Raw genomic sequence first — 22,388 nt, forward strand, 5'->3', positions numbered from 1 at the left:
GGCATTCCCTCCCACTGCTTGTAAAAGCAGTCTAGAGGCTAATTAGCTGCTAGGATTGCTTTTACATGAAAACCGACCGCTGGCTGAAAAGAATGATACCAAGATGATACCTAAACCTGCAGGCATCATTCTGGTATAACCACTCAAAGTCATGAATGGCGTAGCTGAAGACAAAAAATGGTTAACAATAAAACACAGTAAACGGTAAAGTATAAAAAATTGCATACCTGAAAAGCAAACATGATAAAACATAATAACAATAAAACATTGCAGAATAGAATACAGTAAAAAAAAAAGCAGAACAATAGAGAGAGAATAGAGAGAGAGAGCAATAAAACGACAACTATTTTTTTTTATTTTATATATTTTTTGTGGTTTTTTTTTTCTTTACACTTTTTTTTGTAACTGTGACTTTTATAACTGTAACCGGTTCCAGGTTCGGGTCTCTCAAAATGCGATGGCATCTTGGGAGACCCTGTGTTTAGTGTGCCAATAATAGCGGGTGTCACGCCTATATCCGCGCTTGCTGCAGACACAACATCTTTTTTGGGGGGGTTCATTGGGTAGGGGTACTTGGGAGGACATAAAGAAAATGCCTCTCATGCAGCCGACTGCATTTGGTTGGGGATGTGAATGGGGGAAGTACAGGTGCTGCAGAAGCGGTGGGTTCCCAATTAGGATTGGCGAATGCAGCAGGAAGGGCACTATGGGCACGACGGGCCTGTTTGTCTTCTTCTTGGTGGCAGCGGGACACTACTTGTGCTTGCCACCTCACCAGCTTGAACTGCACTTATGGGACTCGCCACGTCACTAAGTGTTACTGCAGTGCTGGTTTGACTACGACCGGGGTGTACTAGGCCGCTGGTGCTTGCCAGTTCACCAAAACGCTACCAAAAAAACTGTTAGCGATCACAGGGATCAGGCCTGACTCTGCGAACGCTGCAGTTATGCGTTTAATGTTTTGTAAATGTCAGTGATCAATTGATACTGCACTTGGGTGGGCTGGGCTGGGCTGGGCTGGGCGGATTGGCAAAACGCAGGTGCTAGCAGGTATCTGGGCTGATCCCGCTAACACTGCATTTTTGGGAACCCTAAACTGCTGGGGATGCTAGTATAGATCTGATCGGATCAGATATTGATCCGTTCAGATACTATACCACTAAGGGAGGTGTACAATGCATGCGTGGGTGTTAGCGGTACTGGCGCTAACCTGACGCTGCCTGAGGCTGGTGCTTGCCAGTTCACCAAAATGCTACCAAAAAAACTGTTAGCGATCGCAGGGATCAGGCCTGACTCTGCGAATGCTGCAGTTATGCGTTTAGTGTTTTGTAAGTGACAGTGATCGATCGATACTGCACTTGGGTGGGCTGGGCTGGGCCAGGTGGAGGGGCAAAACGCAGGTGCTAGCAGGTGTCTGGGCTGATCCTGCTTACACTGCGTTTTTGGGAACCCTAAACTGCTGGGGATGCTAGTATAGATCTGATCGGATCAGATATTGATCCGTTCAGATACTATACCACTAAGGGAGGTGTACGGTGCGTGCGTGGGTGTTAGCGGTACTGGCACTAACCTGATGCTGCTTGGGGCTGGTGCTTACCAGTTCACCAAAATGCTACCAAAAAACTGTTAGCGATCGCAGGGATCAGGCCTGACTCTGCGAACGCAGCAGTTATGCGTTTAGTGTTTTGTAAGTGACAGTGATCGATCGATACTGCATTTGGGTGGGCTGGGCCGGGCGGAGGGGCAAAACGCAGGTGCTAGCAGGTATTTGGGCTGATCCCGCTAACACTGCGTTTTTGGGAACCCTAAACTGCTGGGGATGCTAGTATAGATCTGATCGGATCAGATATTGATCCGTTCAGATACTATACCACTAAGGGAGGCGTATGCTGCGTGCATGGGTGTTAGCGGTACTGGCGCTAACCTGACGCTGCCTGGGGCAACGCATATCACCGCCGGGCGATCAGGGGGCTAAACCTTTATTCTGTAATAAACGGCGGGTGCCCTGACACTATAAAAAATAAACGAACTAACCAGCGTCACCCATAACAGTTATACAGTGATCACTGGTGAAAGGGTTAACTAGGGGGCAATCAAGGGGTTAAAACCTTTATTAGATAGTATATGGGGGTCCCTGACGCTATAAAACACTGACGGCGAACCTAAATATTTACATCCCTAACTAGCGTCACCAGTGACACTAATACAGCGATCAGAAAAATGATCGCTTAGTGACATTGGCGACGAGGGGGGTGATCAAGGGGTTAAAACTTTATTAGGGGGGCTTAGGGGGGTACCCTAGACCTAAAGGGGGCTAACACTAACTGCCCTACCACACTAACTGTCACAAACTGACACCAATGCAGTAATCAGAAAAAAAACTGCTTGGTGTCAGTGTGACGGGGGGGAGTGATTAGGGGGTGATCGGGGGGTGATGGGGGGTGTATTGTGTGCCTGGCATGTTCTACTGTGTGTGTGTGTGTGTGTGTTTGTGCACTCACATCGATGTCTTCTCTCCTCGGCGCCGGAACGGAAAATAGAGAGCCGAGGAGAGATGACATAATTTCCTCTGCTGCTGTTTACCATACAGCAGCAGAGGAATGATCCCATTGGCTGGGAGCGATCGGGAGGGGGGGCCACGAATGGATGGCCTCCCCCTCACCTCCGATCACCGGGGGACAAATGCCGACCGCCTCGGGCACCGGGGGGAGGGTCCTATCGGCCCCCCCGCCCGCGGGAGGCAGATCACGTACAAGTACATGATTCTGCCTGCCCGTGCCATTCTGCCGACGTATATCGTCGTGAGGTGGTCGGCAAGTGGTTAAAGTGGTTGTAAACCTCAGTCATGAAATCTGAACAAAGCGCATACAGTATATCTGTAGTCTATCTCCAAAGCTCTGAGTGTCGTTTCTCTCTGGTGCTTTGTTTCTCTGTTATCAGCATGTCTCATGTCTGAGAAGTTTGCCCAACACAAGAGATAAATTTGTGATGGGGGAGGGAGCTCAGCATGTAGTTTGTTTGATCAGAACACAGCTCTGTATCCTTCCTTCCTGTGCAGTGTGTGGAGGGGGGTATCCCTTTCCTCCAATCTGCTCTCACACACTGTAACTGCACCATTCCACCCCCTCCTCTCTGCTCCTCACAGATGCAGAAGGATTTTACTGCATACTTAAAAGAGTTTACAAATGTTATTTATGAAAAATATTAAAGACATAGACAAATAAAAAAAAAATGTAAGTCTGTGAAAGTGACTAAAACGTGTCTCAGTGACCAAACAATGGCCCAGAGTCCAACTGGACTCAATAGACTATGCTGACAGGCCAGAAAGAAACCTAAATATAGCAATTATCCCAATGAAATAACACATACAGTAACTTGAACCTACTTTTTTGAAAAAATCCTGTTTTTATGTGTATACACAGTACATGTGTCTCTGTACATGTGTCTCTTTTCAACTATGTAATAATCAGAAAAAATCTCTGTGCCTGCATAAACATACAGTTTAGTTATTCTGTTTTTTCTGCATCTCTACTAGACCTATTTAGCTCCAGTAGAGCAAATCTAGTCGAGCAAGCCTTCTGAACCTTTGAAAAACAGAATCTACATTTTCTGAACTGGTTCTATTAACCCCTGATCTATTATTGTAGCGTTGTACCCATTCAGGTTACTGTATGTGTTATTCCATTGGGATAATTGTTATAGTTAGGTTTCTTTCTGGCCTATATATAAATAAAAATGGTAAACCATTTTAGGCTGCATTCACACCTGAGCGTTTCAAAGTCGCGTGTTTTTACATCTTTTTTTGCCGCGATTTTGTACAGGTCACCAATGTAAAAAGCAGAAAAACGCCTGTAATCTGCCCCAAAGAAGCTCATGCTCTTTTTTGAGCTTAAGGCGTTTTTCAGGCATTTTGCTTCAGGTGACACAATGCTCAGATGTGAACAGGTGGCATTGAAATGAATGGGATTTTGCTTGTTAGGCGTTTTTCACGTGTTTATTCGGGCTATTTACGAGCGTTTTATGAGCTGAAAACGATCAGGTGTGAATGCAGCCTTAGGTATGCCTATAAAGTCCATTCTTTTCAATTCTCCAATGGTTTTGATGGTACCTAAACTGTTCATCCAAATATGTATTATATTGCCTTGTCTGTCCATGTAATTTGTAGGCCACACTACTCAACCATTGAGAAGTATTTTTTTTTTTTTAAATGGTTCTCTAGATCACATTGTTTTACTTTGAAACATAAAAGATTCACTGAGGGCCTAAAGGTTTTTGCAACAGAAATTATTTCTTCAAAATGACTGCAATGAGAGAGAATATATGCTTCAGTTATGAATGGTACCGATCACTCACTGTGTTTATTCATTAAAGCAAGGTGCTGGTAAATGACATATTTGCTGGCCCCTTCCCCCACTCTCCCCCTGTGTGCCCACAGCAACTGCCAGCGAAAGAGGAGAGGAGGGAAGCTGAAAGTGCTCCTGGGGGGGGGGGGGGGCATAGGGGGTTTGGGCAGCAGGAGCAATCTGTGTAGCACGGGGTAATTAGGATGTGCTCAGGCACAACCGGCGCACCCTATGCACGTGCCTATGCTCAATGCACAAGTGCAAGACATAACAGCAGAGATATGCTCTAATAAAAGGGACAAAGGAGGACAGCCTAGCTGGGGTGATGCAGATGGAAGACTGAAAGAACAATTTTTTAGATGGCCTGTTGTCCAAAAAGGTCAGAGAAACCTTGCTAGAGAAATAAAGAGGCAACCCTAATTTGAAGTTCCACAAACTGTTAGAAACAGTCATAGCATCTCAGGAGCAGGTATGCCTCTATGGCCATTATCAGTGGGAGATTTTTAGGACCTACCTGCAACTGAACAGATGGTTCCATGGGAGGTGGCCATCAAGAAATTGACAGAATGGATGGCTCAGCTTGAGACAGAGTTATCTGAGTTCAAGTGCAAACAGAAGACACAAAGAGGGGATGCCCAATCTTATAGAATGTGAAAACTGTCTCGAAGGTGGCCAGGGCAAGCAAATGCTGGGGTAATTGAGTTGGGTAATCACCAGAGATACAACCCCAACAAAGATGTCCCACTGCCAGGACTGAAACAGTGGGGCAGCAAAGTTGAATGACTCCCCATCTAGGAGCTAAAGCTTGTCTTGTTGGGCATGGATGCTTTGACGGCTAACAGATTGTCTCTTTGATATTGGATTGAAAGCCACTATCCTGCCAGAAACAGTGTTCCTGAAAGCATTTGTTAAGAAGAAGGTGAGCCCTGACATGTCATGCATTTGATTGAAAGCTGTTGATGAGCTCATGGCCGCAGGTGATATTTGGCATAATACTACTCATGAGGAAGTCTGGAAGTGACATAACACCTAGGACAAAGTCAGTGATGTCATCAAGCTTGGCTTCACACTCCTAGCTCCCAGAGAGGCCAAGGAAGAAGAAGGAAATAAGACACATTAGTTAGGGCTAGCAATAGCAAAATTGTAAAATTATTATTTTTTTTTGTTTCTATTCAATAAGCTAAGTTTTACACTATAGAGATTCTTCTTTTTCTTCTTTTACTGTAATAATGTGTAGGATTTAGGAGTGATAGAGGGATCCAGAGGCAGGGGATTTGAGTATCCTTACCATAAGCTGTGAAAAGTGCTTTCTGACCTTTTTGATTTAAGGTTAATTTGTTCTGGAGGGTTTAACCATGGAAGCTGTCATGCTCATGTTTGACACCTTGGAGAATATTGGAGTTTTACTTGATTTTTGTTTGCAGTTGGTTATCACAGTTAGACATTTGCACTATATTAGGATCTATATTCAATTACTTGCACAACTGTATGAATTGTGCTTGTTACTATAGGTTATAGCAGATTAACACTAGCACAATTTATGAATGATGCTGGTCATTAATGGTTATTGTTGAAAAATATTTGTAAAAAATATTTTTCACATATCCCTGGTGGATAATACCCAGCAACTGTAGTCTTGATAGCACACCCGCAGTGCAGGGTATAACTATTTGTTTATCTAGACAATGTATTTTCTGCCCCATTTGTGGAACATCTTGCACATTTAGATGCTGTGCTGGCCCAGCTGCACCAGAATGGTGTACAACTCAAACCCAAAAAATGTTTGGCAGCTCATCCAGCAAAGTTTTACTTCTTGCATTATCACTAGGGTTGTCCCGATACCACTTTTTCAGGACCGAGTACAAGTACTGATACTTTTTTTCAAGTACTCGCCGATACCGAATACCGATACTTTTTTTTATGTCACGTGACAGTGTTTTTTTTTTTAGTTTTTTTTAACAGTGCATTTTTTTTTTTTTTTTTTTGGGGGGGGGGGGGGGGGTGAACGGTGTATGTGTGTGTGTGTGTTTTGTTTTGTTTTTTTTTTTTTAATTTACAATTTTTATTTTTTACAATAATTTTTTTTTTATTCTTTATTGCAATATGTGTTTTTTTTGTTTTTGTTTTTTTTTTATCAGCCCTGTTGGGGGGCTTTGGTGAGATATCAGGGGTCTTAACAGACCTCTGATATCTCCCCCTTGAGACAGAGAAAGAGACAGAGGATAGAGATTCCCCAGTCCCTTTCTCTGCAGCCTCAGCTGCACTGAGAATGAATGGAGAGAAGACAGGGGCTCCTCTCCATTCATAAACTGACACATAGTAATCACAAGAGATTACAATGTTTCAGTTATGTGAATGGACAAAGTCAGCTGACTCTGTCTATTCACAAAGGAAGGAGGAGGAGGACGGCGGAACGGAGGGGGAGAAAGGAGGGGGAGAACGGAGGGGGACAGAGAAGGAGGGGGGAACGGAGGGGACAGCGGAGAGGCACAGAGGAGGAAAGAGGAATGGAGGGGACAGCGGAGGGGGACAGAAAAGGAGAGAAGAACGGAGGGGGACAGCGGAGAGGCACAGAGGAAAGGAGGGGGCATGGAGGATAATGCAGTGACAGTCAGCGGTGAGCGATCACCGCTGTGTCACTAAAGCAGCTGAAAGCCGCTGGGGGAGAAGCTTGTATCTCCCCCATGCGCCGATCACAGCTGACTTTTAGGTATTGGGGAAGCATCGGGAGCATTTGCCCGAGTACAAGTACTTGGGCAAATGCTCGGTATCGGTGCCGATACCGATACTAGTATCGGTATCGGGACAACCCTAATTATCACCCTGGAAAAATCAACAAAGTGGCATATGCCATATCACTGTACACTCAAGCCAAGCCTTACCAAGATTTAGATGAAGAAGCTGAAGAGATAGAAATCCCTGACTTGACTGGAGAAAGGCCTTAAAGTTGCCCTCAGGTGAACTTCATGCATGTACTGGAAAAATATACCTAGGCAGTGACACAGAGAAAGTATCCAGTACTTTCCCCCTTACCAGAAGCGATATGGTTAAGATAGGTTCCAGCTACTCTCAGCAACCAACAAAATGCTGAGTGAATAGTACCATCTCATTGGATGGTATACTGCACCACAGAATAATATTCCCCCATGATTCATCAATGACCTAGCAGGTTGTACAGTCAAGGTCCTTCTCTGACCACATAGAAGTGGGACACCAGGATGTCCACAAAAAGTTCACCCAGTGCAAAAGACAAGCTGTGTAACTCTTCAAGTTGATTGGATAAGTATGTTGAAATGGTGTGGTCTGTCTAGTGTCAAATGGGTGCTGAGGCCTGAATTCCAGCTCTGACTGGGCACATGTCTGCCCCACTGGAAGTACTGACCATTGACTTAAACTTGGCATACCCAAGCATGGATACCCTCACGCTCTAGTCATAGTGGACCGCTTTACCAAGTTTGTGGTGCCAGTACCTACCAGAAATCTGATCACTGAGCCCACTACCCAGATGGTGTGGAAACACTTCTACCTTCCTTTTGGCTGTCCACAGACAGTGCATTGACATCAGGGACCCTGTTTTGAAAACATTTTCTTCCAAAACTTGTGCCACTCACTATGCATTAGGAAGTTGCACAATACCCAGCACCACCCAGAAGACAATGGTGAATGTGAGAGGTTCGGTTGCACTGTGATACAACCGCTGAGACAATAAACTCATGATAAATAAATGAAATTGACCCATTACTTACAGTAGCTGAAGTACTCTGAAAATACAAACAACACAGTACATTCCTCAACAGGCCAAACTTCCTGCCATGGTATGTTTGGTCATACTCTTGAGGAGCCCAGAGACCTAAGAACGCATAAGACCTTGAACACACTCAGAATTTCTGAATGCAGGACCGAAAAAGACACCTGTCTGAAGCTCCACAGTTAGTTATAACTGGTTATGGGTGGAGCAAAGAGAGTTGGAAGCATCACAATTTTACCATCAAGCTCTGGGGACAGAGTTCTAGTCCAATGTAGTCGTGTAAACCAACAAGGAAAATTTCACGCACCATGGGAACAATTTACTGGAGATGTCCTATGACAGCCCATTCCAGGCTAGCCAGTCTGCAATATCCAGAGAGAATGAACTGTCTCCCCCCCAACAGAAAGACCCATAAGGGGGTTTTAGAAAAACCTGTGCAAATTTGTAAGCTACAAACTTCTCTGTCAACAGAGGTTCATTGGTCATTGCTTTCTGCTCTGCCCCCATTATCTCCAAAACTTACAGACGAAGACATGGATCCTGACAATATTATAGACTAATGGTCACTTAGCTCATGTCTATGCTCCCATTGTGAAAGATTTCTTTGGGAGAACCCTGTACACTTTGCACAGGATGAATATGAATGGTATGCAAACTTGCCAGGAACAGCAAGTTCAAGTGAGGTGTAGTATAGCAGAGTGCCCATTTACTCACTGTGCTCAGATGCAGACACAGGCCCCTTTAACTAATTTTCCACAACTCCTTGGGTTCCTGGACATGCCTAGAGAAGATAACTTCCTTGGCTTCTTTCCCTTCTTCAGCTCAGGGAGACCACACCTGATGAGGCAGAGGTACCTGAGCAAGTGATCTGCAGCCAAGTGAGCGGTACTCAACTTGCCTAACCATGCATGCACGGTCCGCTCTCTCTCAGCACCAGCTGAGCTCAGTGATCTGTGAGTAAGAGAGAGAGAGCAAAATGTGCTGGTGTGGTTAGGCAAACCAAATTCTCATAACTTGGTGCTTGTTAATGAGGCGCTGGTGTAACGCATCCAGTGGGCAGACATCTTGCCATCTAAGCAGCATGGAGAGGGGAAGCTCGTGGTAAAAGCAGCTTCAAAAGTAAGGGTCATTTGTAAAAATGGAAGAAAACATTTTAATCTACACTCAAAACTGTACAGTATATGAATTTTCTTTTTAATATAATTAAAAGTGACCTAACCCTTTAAAGTACTCTGTGTTTTAATGATCTAGGCAAGATATGGGTTGTAATAATGTTTTCTAATAATGCAAAGATATTTAACTATGCATTTCACATACAATATTTACATGGATGCATTTTCTACCATAGCATATAATCTTTGCCATCAAGCTGAAATATAGCTCTTGCAGAGGTACCCTGGAGCTGTCGATTTCAGTGTTATAGTCAGTAAAACCTGTTCTGTGATTAACCTTCTTGTACAGGTTATACTCCCATAAAGTCCCTACATTTTCATAGTTCATATAATATTTAACTGACATAAAGGAAACCTAGCACTTCTATAGCTCTTCTTAGCTGTACAGGTATATACAATATAATTATCATATAATGTAAATAAACGTGTGTTTCTATTATGTCTATAGTTTTGTTATATTTTGTTAAATATATGTACTGGACAGCCATATTTCCTCATTATATGTAAGTTAGAGTTCCAGCTTAGTACTGCAGTACAGTGATTGTACCTTATATCCCAATGTCAAATTGCAATCTATGAGTCAGCTCAGAATAATTGAAAACAATAGGAAGGATGCTAAATGCTCAGTCGGACACATACTCACTAAGGGGAGAAAACCTACAAATCTGTTGTGCAATACCCGAATGAAAAAAGGGAACATCAAGTAAATTGTGGTTATTAAAAATTAATATAAGGTACATTTTACAAAAATAAGTAAAACATACACTTCCTAAAGATATCTGTGTTTCCCTTTAAGTGCTGCTTTCAGGTTAGCTTAATAAGAAATCTTTTAGTTGGGGCTTTTATCTCCTGCGCTGGTGTTTTCATCTTGGGTAATCTTCTATATTAGTAGGGGTTGTGTTTTTCATTTTTGTTTCTGTTCCATGTTAGCAGTGAATAGTGCGAATGAATCAATAAATATGCTTGAGGCATTAGTCAGTATTCTTTAATGTTCTACTTCCATAGTGCGTTCAAAGAAAAAGAAAGCAGATAATCTCTCTCTGATTCTATGTTATGAACTATGTATATTTGTCAATAAATATTGAGTTTTATCATAGTTTATCTCTTTTTACACATTTATCTGCTGCAAAGCAGTCTAAGGATTTCTAGGGATAAAAGTGGCATCCAAATTTTGCTTAATTTGGAGATTAGGTATTCACTTCTGTTCTTTGTGATTCTTAGCAAACAATCCAGATCTTTCTAAATGTACTTAAACTTGAAAAAATTTGCAATTAATACAGGAAAGTACTGTAGTTGTTTACCCCTTTGTCACTGCAGTTCAGAACACGGCAAAGAGATTTCCTGTGCACAGGCTACCTGTTGCAGACATATTGCTTGCTATTTGACAATATTAAACTCACTCTGTGATTTAACCCCTTGACGCAGACGTAACGCAAATATGCGGCCCTCGGGTTCAAGGGATTGTACCGGGATGATGCCTGCTACTGCAGTCATCACCCTAGTACCATTTTTTATAGCAGACGGTCTGCATTCTTGTAATAACAACTGACGTGGCTAATCAGCCACAAGGCTGTTATTACAAGCAGTGGGAGGGGACGCCCCCCCCCACTCCCACCATCTTCCGTGGCTCGCCCAGGACTCTACTGTCCCACCGGGAGGCCCAAGTGACCAGCCGGCACGTCTGGCCTCGGATCCAGTAACCCAGAAGCAATGTCATGACATAAATTCCTGTTTACTGGAGCCTTAAAGGCACCAAATTTATAAAAAATGACTCAAAACAGCCAAACTTTGAGTTCTGAATGCTTTTAAAGCGGAGTTCCACCCAAAAGTGGAACTTCCGCTCATCTGCCTGCTCCCCCCTCCGGTGCCACATTTGGTCCCTTTCAAGGGGGAGCAGGTACTTGTTTTTGACAGGTATCCTGATACCACTTCTGGGAGTCCGGGCCGCGGCCTTTGACGTCACCGCTGGGGCTCCCTCCTCCTGCCTCCTCCTTCCTCTGCCACCGGGCCAGTAGGAGAGAGGAGCGGAGCCTCCCACATGTGCAATATGGTTCCCGGCATGAGGTTGTATGGCTACACTGCCGGGTTCCCTCAGCTGCAATGGCGGCGGCAGCACCCGACAGCTGATGGAGACATCAGCTGCGGTGCCAACATCGCTGGACTCCAGGACAGGTAGGTGTACTATTATTAAAAGCCAGCAGCTGCAGTATGTGTAGCTACTGGCTTTTAATTCTTGCAGCGGAGGGCGGACCTCCGCTTTAAGTGCAAAGGAGGGATTTGAAGTCTTATAGACCCCAGATCTCTCCATAAAGAGTAAGGGATGTTTACATTCCTTGTGACAGCAATAAAAGTGACAAAAATAAATAAATAATTGAAGGGACAGCGTAAAAAATAAATAAATAAATAAAAAAAATAAGATTTTTTTTTTTTTTTTTAAACGCCCGATCCCTCCCTGCTCGCGCACAGAAGTGAACGCATATGTAAGTTGTGCCCCAAATGTAAAAAGTGTTCAAACTAAACATGTGAGATATAGCCGCAATCGTTAGAGAGAGAGAGAGAGCAATAATTCTAGTGCAGGACCTCCTCTGTAACTCTAAACTTGTAACCTGTAGACATTTTTAAAGCGTCACCTATGGAGATTTTTAAGCACCATAGTTTTTCTTCATTCCACGTGTGTGCACAATTTTAAAGCATGACATGTTAGGTATCTATTTACTCTATTTAAAAATTAGGCTAACTTTACAGTTGTTTTTTTTTTTAATTCATGAAAGTGTATTTCTTCCAAAAAGATTGCATTTGAGAGACCTCTGCGCAAATACAGTGTGACATAAAATATTGCAACAATCGCCATTTTATTCTCTAGGGTCTCTGCTAAGTATATATAGATATATATAGTGTTTAGGGTTTCTAAGTAATTTTCTAGCAAAAATTACTGATTTTAACTTGTAAGCAACAAGTGTCATAAAAAGGCTTAGGCGTGAAGGGGTTAAATGTGTTAAAGGGGTAAGGGCCAGTTCACGTCCCATGTTTTTTTCTGCATCAAAAATACACGGAAAGCAGGTTATTTGGTTTTCAATGGCATAGTTCACACCAGTGCTTGCAGTTCCACTGTGTTCTAGTTCCAGAAAAAAAAGTAGAACATGTTGCATTTTTCCTGCACTGGACTGTACTGGAACGTTGTCAAACACATCAAAAACACACTGGAACGCACTTAAACGCACAAAAAGCGCTCTGGAACACACATGTCCTTATTTAAGGTTAAGAAAAAAGAAATGCATCTGGAACGCATCCGGACTGCGTTTCTATGGTGTGAACTGGCCCTAAGAGTAATGAATTAGTTTTGTTATCTAGTAGTGTTAGTGCAGTGTCTGAGCAAGTCCAATAGTTTTCAAAACAGTATTGGGCTTGTTTAATGGTGTAAAAGCAATGCTGCGTTGTCACCTAAGCAGTAAATCTGATATCAGCTTTTATTAGATTGAGCATTATCTGGTTAGGTTATTGCACAGTGTTGTCTTTTGAATTGTTTTGCTAAATTTGCCTTTTTTGAGTTCTCAGTTATTTCAATAGGGCAAGCAAACTCTTTCTTTTGTACCATAGAATTATAAGTGCGCTCCATGAAACTGTATCAAGAACACAACAGGTTGAATGGTGTACTATTGAAATCCAAACTATGAATTGCAGATGACACTTGTGTATTCATTTATTAAATACACTAATAACTAATATACAAATAACTTCAGTTGCTTTTAATATTAGTGACACACGGCTTAATAATGGATTTGCACAGTTTTAATTTTTGTTTGATTTATAGATCTCTAAGTTAAAAATGCGTGACTGGTTGGTGAGTAACACCACAGCTAGTGCTGTAAATGTGCTGTCATCCCTAGAACAGCTCTGATGTGCTCTAACAATTGCCATAAATAACAAAAACATGCTCTTATAATAAATAAATAAATGGAATATACCAAAAATTCTATTGTTAGTCCTTGCCAACCCCACTGAGACAATAATGCATGTTTTTATTTAAATAACAGTGCCTAGAGTTTTCAATAGTCCAGTTACACTTCAAAGACATTTGTACATTATCATCAGAGGTGTGTATAGAACAAAATCAGTACTATTGTACTTACTTACCTTCCATTGTGCCTCTAAACCCAAGAGGTGGTGTCTTCAGGCTGGTGTGGATTAGAAGAAAGCTTCCCTGTCCAGGTCCTTGTTTCTAGATCATCTGCAGTTACTGCAGATACCCGTATAACATCCAGATTGCCCCAAAGATCCTTTAGCTGTTCCACTGCAAAACAACATATCCAAATATTCCCTTGTCTGCACTCTGCAGTAACCTTGCTCCAGGAACTATATGTATGGATTATTAGCAATGAGAGCAGTTGGACTAAATACAATATAGATTTCCAAGAATTTTAAAGTTTCTGGCATGTAAATAGGAAATTAAACAAAACATGGCAGTTACAATATTTCTTTTGGATTAACCCATCACTCATTTAATGAAAATAGCAGTCATTTTTCCAGCTAAGAGATATCTGGATTAAATCCACAAGGCAAGCTGTGCACTCAGTAAGTAGAGATGAGAGCAACTGTGAAGAAAGCTTATATGCAGCCTTAGGATTCTGTACCTGCCTGTTTATAGGCAGAGATACTGACAGTAGCGAGTGGTTTATGGCTGAGGTTTCTCCTCCCCATCTTATTCACAGCTCCGAATTTCCTCCCTTCATTAGACTCTGACTCACCAACGTCAATGCAGAGCACATTGCTACCTCCCTATAGAGGCTGGGGTCTGCAGACTGATTGTTACTGTGTTTCCTATTGCTATGGATACCAACAATACACATTCACCGTGGGGCTTTGGCTCTTATCCCCCTTTCCCCTACACAGGTAGCTAAACCCTCCATATAGGTGTACTTTAAGATACATGATGTAAAACCCTTACGTTAAATGTATGTTTTCATCAGTTTCCTAATGCTAAGGGATTCATATAAAAAACTGGTAACTGATAGAGCTAACTCTTCTACACAGTTAGATTTAGGAAAGTTAGCATTCATCTCATTTTGCTTTTAATGATTCATTTTTTGCTGCAGATCTTTTGTAACCTTAGTCTTTAGACTTTTCTCATCATATGAACCTGAATAATGTAGCTTTGCCACTGTGTGCACCTAATGTTATAGTTCATTTTAGCTCGGCTTAGGACTGACATGCAGAATGTGTTAATACCATGGCCACTGTGTGCACACATACTAGGGTCTATTTAAACAGGAGTCATTTAACCTTAGATGTCTCTGCAGTGTGGGAGGAAACCAAAGTACAGAAAGTACCTGACGGAAACCCACACAAACACAGAGAGAACTTGCAAACTCCATGCATATATTGTCCTGGCCAAACCATGGACCCCAGTGCTGCAAAGCCTAAGGTGCTAAGCTACTGTGCCACCATGTGGAGTGTACCTTGTGTTTAATTGCCTGGGATTGAGTGCTTCATTTTCTCACTTGCATGTAATGGTACATGTAGTTCATTCATTTACAGGAATCTGTGAATGAATGACACCGCTGTGTGGATGGAGCCCTGCACAGCCGCACTGTTTTTAAAAAGTGACAGCAGGTGAGGTGAGATGAACCCCCGCCCACTGTCACAGGGAGGTGGGGATTGGGGGGAGGGAGATGGAACATGTTGCATGTTCCACCCTAAATATGTTCCAGAGGTGAACTTAGCCTTTAAAACAAGGGCCAATCTTGGCGACTCATTTGGGCCCCTCCAGGCACTAGCACTGGAGCCACTGGTTGTATGTAACAGCCGACTCCTGGGCTTCTGATGCTTCTCGAGATCACTCTATGGGAGCAGCTATAGAGGTAGATGTACTGTAAAACACAACACTTCCATGTTATGTTTACATCAGTAGTGTAGTGATGTCATAAGTGACATTAGGGCACTTCCGCTGAGTATAGAGGCCAACCCAGAGCTGTTACATCTCTGTCCAGCCTCTCAGAAGTAGGAATCAGGGTAGAAGACGCACATAGTAATGTTAATTGCCACCTGGTATGATAGGTCAGAATTTGAACCTGCATTTAAAACATATGAGTCCCAGCCACCATTTTAAAATGGGGCTGGGATAGTGGCTATTAATCCCATTACAGTTTTAAAACATCAGCAGTCTCAGTGGCTCTTGCTGGCCCCTGACTGCACTAGCACTGGAATCATTGACTGTCAATTGAGCAGCTGTAGAAGCACATATATAAGCAAAATAGCTCCATGTTCTGTTTACATCAGGGGTGTAGTGACATCACAAGTGACATCAGGGTACTTCCTTTGAATATGGAGGCCAGGGCATAGCTGTTAGAGCTCTGTCCAACCTCACCTTGCAACAGTCCTACTACTAGAAGTGATCTGCTCCTACACAGCTTTATGCGGGGTCTGGATCAGTTCTCCATTGGTCAATGCCAGAGACCCCATGAAGGAAAAAAGAGAAATCAAAATAATGTGGACAAAAATAAAACAAAAAAGAAATGTAAAAATGTAAAAATAAAAATACAGTGGGTATGTGTGTGCATATATATATATATATATATATATATATATATATATATATATATATACACACAACAGTGTAATTTTGCTGTCCCCTCAAAATAACTCAACAGACAGCCATTAATGTCTAAACCGCTAGCAGCAAAAGTGAGCACACCCCTAAGTGAAAATGTCCATAGTGGGCCCAAGGTGTCAATATTTTGTGTGGCCACCATTATTTTCCACCACTGCCTTAACCCTCTTGGGCATGGAGTTCACCAGAGCTTTGCAGGTTGCCACTGGAGTCCTCTTCCACTCCTCCATGATGACATCACAAAGCTGGTGGATGTTAGAGACCTTGCGCTTCTCCACCTTCCACTTGAGGATGCCCCACAGATGCTCAATAGGGTTTAGGTCTGGAGACATGCTTGGCCAGTCCATCACCTTTACCCTCAGCTTTTTTAGCAAGGCAGTGGTTGCCTTGGAGATGTGTTTAGGGTCGTTATCATGTTGGAATACTGCCCTGTGGCCCAGTCTCTGAAGGGAGGGGAACATGCTCTGCTTCAGTATGTCACAGTACATGTTGGCATTCATGGTTCCCTAAATGAACTGTAGCTCCCCAGTGCCAGCAGCACTCATGCACCCCCAGACCATGACACTCCCACCACCATGCTTGACTGTAGGCAAGTCATACTTGTCTTTGTACTCCTCACCTGGTTACAGCCACACACGCTTGACACCATCTGAACCAAACAAGTTTATCTTGGTCTCATCAGACCACAGGACATGGTTCCAGTAATCCATGTCCTTAGTCTGTTTTTCTTTAACAAACTGTTTGCGGGCTTTCTTGTGATTCATCTTTAGAAGAGGCTTCCTTCTGGAACGACAGCCATGCAGACCAATTTGATGTAGAGTGTGGCATATGGTCTGAGCACTGAATGGCTGATCCCCCACCCCTTCAACCTCTGCAGCAATGCTGGCAGCACTCATACGTCTATATCCCAAAGACAACCTTTGGATATAACGCTGAGCACGTGCACTCAACTTCTTTGGACAACCATGGCAAGGCCTGTTCTGAGTGGAACCTGTCCTGCTCTTATAGCCTAGGCCATCTTTATGTAAAGCAACAACTCTTTTTTTCAGATCCTCAGAGAGTTCTTTGCTATGAGGCGCCATGTTAAACTCCCAGTAACTAGTATGGGAGAGTGAGAACAATAACACCAAATTTAACACATCTGCTCCCCATTCACACCTGAGACCTTGTAACACTAACGAGTCACATGACACCAGGGAGGGAAAAATTGGCTAATTGGGCCCAATTTGTACATTTTTACTTAGGGGTGTATCCACTTTTGTTGCCAGCAGTTTAGACATTAATGGCTGTGCGCTGAGTTATTTTTAGGGGACAGCAAATTTACACTGTTATACAAGCTGTACATTCACTACTTTACATTGTAGCAAAGTGTCATTTCTTCAGTGTTGTCACATTAAAAGATATAATTAAATATTTTTTTTAAATTTCAGGGGTGTACTCACTTTTGTGAGATACTGTATATGGTACATGGTGCGAGCCAGCACACCCCCAGGCTATGTCAATGCTTAGATCATCAGCCACTGCCTCCAGCCCTCCACACTAACTTCCACCGACTATCCTGACCCCTCCTCCTCCTCTCTCCACCTGTTTATCTCATTCCAGGCTCCAGCCTCCACAATGAATAGTAAATCCCTCACATCTGGGCGGTAGCAGAAGCACTAGTCCAGCAGGGAGACAATCACCTTTGAAATGGAGGCATGTGACAGGAGGGGGAGGAGCTGAGTGAGATCAGCGGGAGGGACCAAGAGGCACAGGAGTGGAAATGGCATGGTGCTTTATTCTGCCTGACTGTCTGCGTTTTATGAGTACATAGATGGGGACAGAGAAGGGGATATAGGGACAGAGGAAGGGACATAGAGAGATGGGGACAGAAGGGAACATGAGGGAAGTCAGGGAAGAGTATATGGGGACAAAGCAAAGGAGATTTGGACAGAAGGCATCAACAATAAAGTGCAATGTGATAGATATTGAGAATAATTAAAGTGATTGTATATGTTGAAGGTGTTTTAACTTTGTGCATTCTATGCATGAAAGTGTTAAATCAGGTTAGGGAGTCTCCAAACAAGACATTCAGATGAGATAGTAGATCGAGATCTTTGTAAAATAATATAATCATGTGCTTTATTCATACACAGCAGTGGTGAGACATAACACACACACCGATATTTAGGTCTACCAGGCTTATTGAAGAAGGAAGTGTCTCTGATTTACAAACCTCAAGTTTAACAATATATACCTTATGAATATGCATAAGGTCTAGGCGTGTTATAGGTGTGACTGTATAGTTTAGTCCAATCAATGTCCATATCTTCTTAGTAGCAAGGGAACAGGTAAATGGATGTATACATCTTGTGACTGGCAAAAAAAAGAGATTTCAGCAGTATTTGGTCAGTTCAGACTGGTTTTGATGAGGAAGTCATTTTGAGCAGCTTTCTGGGTTGTTATCAGTAGTTTGTGTCGTCACATATCCAAGAATTTCGATTTCCGAGGAATTGAAACACAAAAAAATGCCTAGGGAAAGTAAAAAAGTGAATTTCCAATTCTTAAAGTGATATTCTCTCTCTGTCTCTCTCTCTCTCTCTCTCTCTCTCCGTCCTGAGAGATATGAAGCACATAAACACGTCACAAGACTAACAACATAAAAATAGACCTGAAGTGTGCCCTGGCCTGCTGTGTGGTAAACCCAGACCTGCTGGGCGGTATGCCAGAGAAGGGCGCATACCTTAAGAAAGTAAATAGATATTTCTGTAGAGAAATTGTTTGAAGAGAAGTACCCTGAGAAGGGGAATTGGTGGGTGGGTACCGCGCACTGGAACTGACACAGACCATTGTGGGTGGTCTGGTTAAATACCCTCTGGGCTCCTCCCATAATTTCAGGCCAGTATACAGGCCTTCCTATTTATGGTCGGGGCCCTCCGTCCTGAGAGATATGAAGCACATAAACAAGTCACAAGACTAACAACATAAAAATAGACCTGAAGTGTGCCCTGGCCTGCTGTATGGTAAACCCAGACCTGCTGGGTGGTATGCCAGAGAAGGGCGCAAAAAGACTTGGTTAGGGAGGTAATGATTTATTTAAGTTTACTGACATACTACAGGGCAAGCTTGCTAAAGGCTCGTGACATTTCTGCTTGTGGATTAGAAAGCCCGGAGCAATATCAGACAGGAGAATAAGCGCAGGGCGGGCATGACGGGGTTAACAGGGATTTAACTAGTTTCTAAGGGGTGGTGAGTATAGAGCCGAGGGGGAGGGGCTGGAGGAGCTTTGATAAGGGGGCCCCGCCTGGGCTGAGTCACCAAAGCGTGGTGGAAAGTTTAGTTGAGAGCAGCAGCATGGCAGAGGTGGAAAGAATCCTGGCCCAGCTCAGAGAGGAGGCAGCAGTGCGGGGTCCTGAGTGGCTACAGGCGGCGTTAGGTTCGGCACTCAGGGGGACTGATGCGGCGCCTGAGCAGGCGGCCAAGAGCGTTACCAGAGCCCGCAGGGCCAGACCTCCGGAGCGGTACTCGCCGGAGCAGCGTGCGGAGGTACAGCGGCAGGCGGGGGGGAGCCGGGGGGTATCTACGGCGGGCCCACCCCCCAAACGGACGGCCCGGTTCCTCAGCGGCAGCCCAGCCAGAACGGACACCCGAGAACCCGGAGCAGGCAGCACCAGGCAGGGAAAAGACAGGGCCGCATCGAGGCCTAGCAGACGCGGGGAGCGCGAGCGCGCTGGCCCCTCCCCCAGGCTACCAGAGACAGAGCGGGGACAGATACAGAGTAGGACTGCAGACCGGAGCTCCGGGCCTCCAGCGGCAGGAGACACACAGCGCCCTGACCTAGGACTGGGGGGGCAGAGAAAGGGGAGAACAGAGGCCCCCAGGACTGAGGTACAGCACACCGGTCCTGGTAAGGCTGTCAAAAAGTCGCCACACGGACGCGCTGCTCAGGGGAGGGAGAGTATACCTGAGGCAGTAACAGCCAGCGGGCCTGGTGGGCTCTCATCCGCAGAGGAGGAAGATTTGGTGCTGGACCTTGCGGACGATCGATCGGAGTCAGAAGAAGAGGAGGCCCTGCGTTCAGGGAGGACAGCAGAGGTGGACGGCAGACGATCGGCTGATGGGGCGACACCTATGCAGCCCGGTAAGTCAGCAACTATTGTACCATGTTTGCAAGAGTGCAGTGGGCCTAGCAGAGGGTCAGGGTCTGGGACAGAAAGGGGGGGGACAGGGGAGACCTCCGGGGGTGCGGTAGGTTTGTTGGGCTTCTTGGAAGGAATTAAAGATCTAGTTCGGAAGTTCAAACAGACCGGCAAAACAGCAGTGGGGCCAGCGGCAGCTTGGGTCCCGCCGATAGCAGGAGCGGGGGAAAATGCAGGGTCAGGGGTAAGTACAGAGATGCCGGCGGTCGCAGCGGCCGGCACGGTGCCAGCCAAGGAAGGGGAGGGGACGGTCGTTGCGCAGGGGACAGGCAAGACGGCTGTGACCAGTGAGACGGTGGCAAGGCAAGATATAGTTAGAATTGCGGATGCAGCAAAATGTGAAGTATATGTGTGTTATGAAGGGCCGTTAGGAGCACATTTGAAGCAGGAAGTCAGAGAGAAGCTGTGGAAAGGTGAGTATGTGGAGATCTTTTCTTTACTCCTTCTGGAAAAATTCAATCTAGATAGAGTAAAACCTGACGATTCCAAAAAAGAGGACGAAGAAAAAAGGAGATACCGGTTAATCCCGCGTACATTTACCAATTGGCTGCAGGCGTTCGCCATAATGGCAAGTGTTATAGGGGAAAAACAGCCCGAACATTGTTCGGCGCTGTTTTGCTATCAGGATTCTATTGGGGAAGCGTACAGAGTTTATGGTGGGACTGCGTGGCTGAGGTATGATGAGCAGTTTCGGCAACGGAGGGCAGTCCGGAAAGAGCTGCGTTGGGACCACAAAGATATCAGCCTCTGGATGCGTTTACTGACGTCTGCGCGGGCACCGAACCAGTTTTTTCAGGGGGGGGCCGGCGGAACTTCAGCACAAGGACAGTCGGCCGGAAACAAAAAAGGGGTGTGCTGGCAATATAACTCAGGGACATGCAAGTTCGGAAGTTCATGTAGATTCAAGCATGAGTGTTCGGGGTGCAACGGAGCCCATTCGGCATCCAGATGCTTCAAGCAGGCAAAAGGTCGTTCAGGGGAAGCTGGACACAAGAGGGAGGACTCCGGTGAGAGTGGGAAGGATGCGGCCGTTTCTCGGTAGGTATCCGGATAGGAAAGCGGCAAAATTATTGGAAGAAGGTTTCTCAGTGGGCTTCCGAATACCCTGTGCACTGGCGGTAGTTCCTCCCGTTCCACCCAACCTCCGGTCCGCTTTGCAACACCCGGACGTGGTTGGTGAAAAACTACGTAAGGAGGTTGCAATGGGAAGGATGGCGGGGCCATTTGCGTCGGCACCTTTGGCTGACCTGGTGGTGTCACCACTGGGGGTAGTGCCGAAGAAGGAACCCAATAAATTTAGGCTCATCCACCACCTGTCCTTTCCAAAAGGGGGGTCGGTGAATGACGCCATAGATCAAGAAGCATGCTCAGTGACATATACGTCATTTGATGCAGCCGTAGGGTGGGTGCGCCGGTACGGAAAAGGGGCACTGATGGCTAAGGTAGATATAGAATCGGCTTTTAGGCTGCTACCAGTGCACCCTGAAAGTTTTAGGTTGCTGGGATGCCATTGGGACGATGAGTTCTACGTCGACCAATGCCTACCGATGGGTTGCTCTATATCATGTGCGATATTCGAGCAATTCAGCTCTTTTGTAGAGTGGGTGGTAAGGGAGGTTTCGGGTGTGAATTCTTTAATTCATTAGCTGGACGACTTCCTATGCATAGGACCGGCCGAGTCCAGGATCTGCGTGATGCTCTTGGCGACGCTGGAACACATAGCAGACAGGTTCGGCATTCCACTGGCGCCTGAAAAAACTGAGGGACCTTGTACGGTCATCACGTTTCTAGGCATCGTCCTGGATTCGGAGGCCATGGAATGCAGGTTACCGGAGGCAAAGTTGGCGGACCTGAAAACAGAGATCGCGAGGCTGATTGGATTGCGAAAAGTGCAACTGCGCCTATTGCAATCGGTGTTAGGCAAGCTTAATTTTGCTTGCCGCATTTTACCTATGGGGAGGGTGTTCAGTCGGCGTCTGGCAGCAAGTACGAGTGGTATTAAGTCCCCGAGACATTTTGTACGCTTGGTTAAGGCACATAGGGATGACCTGAGGGTATGGCATACCTTTTTGGAGTCATTCAATGGCCGAGCGTTATGGATGGCAGGACCGGTCAGTAATTTCGACCTGGAGCTTTTTACGGATGCAGCAGGGTCTTCAGGTTTTGGAGCTTTCTTCCAGGGACAATGGAGTGTGGGCCCCTGGCCACAGTCCTGGATAGCGGCGGGTTTCACGAAGAATCTGGTGCTGTTGGAATTATTTCCAGTAGTGCTTGCAGTGGAGTTGTGGGGAGCATCTTTCAGGGATCTGAAGGTGCGTTTCCATGGGGACAATTTGGGGG

The 22,388-nt window shown here is 44.9% G+C and overlaps 1 protein-coding gene across 1 annotated transcript in view; it reads right to left on the reverse strand.

The window, feature by feature from the left end:
- The window catches only part of NPFFR1 (neuropeptide FF receptor 1), a 618,890-nt gene extending 604,934 nt beyond the window's left edge, over positions 1–13,956 (reverse strand). Inside the window, exon 1 of the mRNA XM_073596569.1 lies at positions 13,398–13,956. Within this exon, the coding sequence (XP_073452670.1) occupies positions 13,398–13,404 (7 nt within the window). The 5' untranslated portion in view covers positions 13,405–13,956. The remainder of the gene's footprint in view (positions 1–13,397) is intronic.
- Between the last annotated feature and the right edge of the window lie 8,432 nt (positions 13,957–22,388).

The sequence above is a fragment of the Aquarana catesbeiana genome, linkage group LG08 (assembly GCF_042186555.1).
Source record: "Aquarana catesbeiana isolate 2022-GZ linkage group LG08, ASM4218655v1, whole genome shotgun sequence".
Classification (NCBI taxonomy): Eukaryota; Metazoa; Chordata; class Amphibia; order Anura; family Ranidae; genus Aquarana; species Aquarana catesbeiana.